A 2,217-nucleotide genomic window follows, 5' to 3' on the forward strand; every position below is an offset into this window, starting at 1 on the left:
GGACTGTAGCCACCAGAGGTCTCTGAACCAGCGTGTTATTTTCCTGTTCACGTCGTGAGCAAATCCACGTAAACCTTTGCGTGGTTCTGTGAAAAACGTGGCTATTGTAGGAGTCAGTTCAGCCATGGCGGATGAAAGGGTCGAGTAGTTGGATTGACGGAAGGCACCATCAAAGAAGATCTTCAGATCCCTCACAGTTTGCTTGTTTCCCCAGATATGTGACACACCTGGCCAGAGAAGACCATTAGAAATATAATGACGACTGTTGTAGCTAACCAGAAGGCGCTTTCCAATGTTCCACAGAGTCCCTAGTGTCACACTGGGACCAACATGCCGAGGAACCATATAGGGGCCCAAGTGTTCAAGAACAAGTCTAATAAGCCAGCGATGGATTTCTGGTCGATACGAGAAGCCAGTGGGAAAGTTGTGGAAATCAATTAAGACAACTTCTTGTGTAGCTTGAAGAAAACTTGCCACATCCTGTAACACGGTCACCAGGGTGTTGTTGACCGAGAAAAGACGGTGGTTAATCCAGAACTTCTCGTTGGTGTGAGGGTAAAATCCAACTCTAAGATCTAGAAACCTGATGCCGTAAGCCAGCTGGTTGAAAATGGTCTCTTCTTGGTTGTAAAGGTATCGTAAGAAGACTGTTTCGCTTTCTAAACCCTTATAGCGTCGATAGCTCCCAGAATTATGTGTACCAGGGATCATTAGCTTGACAAGTGGGATGTTCCGGATCTTCCGATCGTTCTCCTTCATCCAGAAAGGACGAGCACGTAAACAAGAAGACCCCAATATTTCGCCCTGCCTGAGGTAGACCACCCAAAACCCCAGACAGTCTGATGTCAGATTATTTGAGGTAAAACGCAAGTGAGGGAACTGAACATTGGTTCTGTAACAGCCTACCACGTACAGTAACGGATTTATTGTCACCACAGGGCTATCTAAACTTTTTTCTGGATTATGGTTATATAACGCTACTATATCTCCAGTATTCCTATCGCCTCCAACCCAGTTTAATTCCAGCTGCCTCTCTATCATTTCCCCAGATGGCAGTATCGATGCTAGAGAGGAAACAGTCAAGAAAACGCGCACATTTTTGTCTCCTGAAGAAAGGATTTCTGAAAATGAAAGAGACACCATTAATCAACAATATATCCGTCGTCTGTAGTTATGGATACCTAAAGTACTAAATATATCCGTCATGTATGCTTTTAGATATCCGTGTTGGCATCCATAGTCAAACATAGCCACACCTAATTTCTATTACACTAATATATCCGTTATGTGTAGCTATGGATATCTTAAACACCATGTTTGACTATGTATGATGACAATGATGACATGTGTTTAAGATATCCATAGCTACACATAACGGATATATTAGTGTAATAGAAAGTAAGTGTGGCTCCATAGTCAAACATAGCCACACTTACTTTGCATTAAGGCATAAACTTAGTGTACGAACAATAACTATGAAAATATTATTAACACCGATAGAAAACATTAGAAATCATTAGCACAAGACAATCTCAAAATGATTATAACATCAAAATACATTTTAAGAACATGATCAGAAAACACATCAAGTTTCTTACTATTACTACATCTTTCTAATCCATATAAAACATTCTATAAAGAGAGTTAGTTCCCTAAACTTAATGACAACGCATTACTATAGTGTTCATTACGTGTTTCTAACACCATATGGACCTTAATAACACTAACAGGATACAGTAATAGTTGTTAACAGGATTGTCTAGTAATAAACCCATTAAATCATTGACACGATACAGTAACATTACTTAACATGATTGTGTAGTAATATACCCCTTAAATCAGTGACACGATACAGTAACAGCTGTTAACAGGATTATCTAGTAATAAACCCTTAAATCAGTGACACGGTACAGTAACAGTTGTTAACAGGATTGTCTAGTAATAAATCCCTTAAATCAGTGACATGATACAGAAACAGTTGTTAACAGGATTGTCTAGTAATAAATCCCTTAAATCAGTGACATGATACAGTAACATAACTTAACAGGATTGTGTAGTAATATGCTCTTAAAATCAGTGACACGATACAGTAACAGTTGTTAACATGATTGTGTAGTAATAAACTCCTTAAATCAGTGACACGATACAGTAACAGTTGTTAACATGATTGTGTAGTAATAAACTCCTTAAATCAGTGACACGATACAGTAACAGTTA

The 2,217-nt window shown here is 38.7% G+C and overlaps 1 protein-coding gene across 1 annotated transcript in view; it reads right to left on the reverse strand.

Moving 5' to 3' along the window:
* The window catches only part of LOC106473582 (PI-PLC X domain-containing protein 2-like), a 7,402-nt gene that overhangs the window by 1,693 nt on the left and 3,492 nt on the right, over nt 1–2,217 (reverse strand). Inside the window, exon 2 of the mRNA XM_013934266.2 lies at nt 5–1,121. Within this exon, the coding sequence (XP_013789720.1) occupies nt 5–1,121 (1,117 nt within the window). The remainder of the gene's footprint in view (nt 1–4; nt 1,122–2,217) is intronic.

This window comes from Limulus polyphemus, unplaced genomic scaffold (genome assembly GCF_000517525.1).
Source record: "Limulus polyphemus unplaced genomic scaffold, Limulus_polyphemus-2.1.2 Scaffold6294, whole genome shotgun sequence".
In the NCBI taxonomy this organism is placed as follows: Eukaryota; Metazoa; Arthropoda; class Merostomata; order Xiphosura; family Limulidae; genus Limulus; species Limulus polyphemus.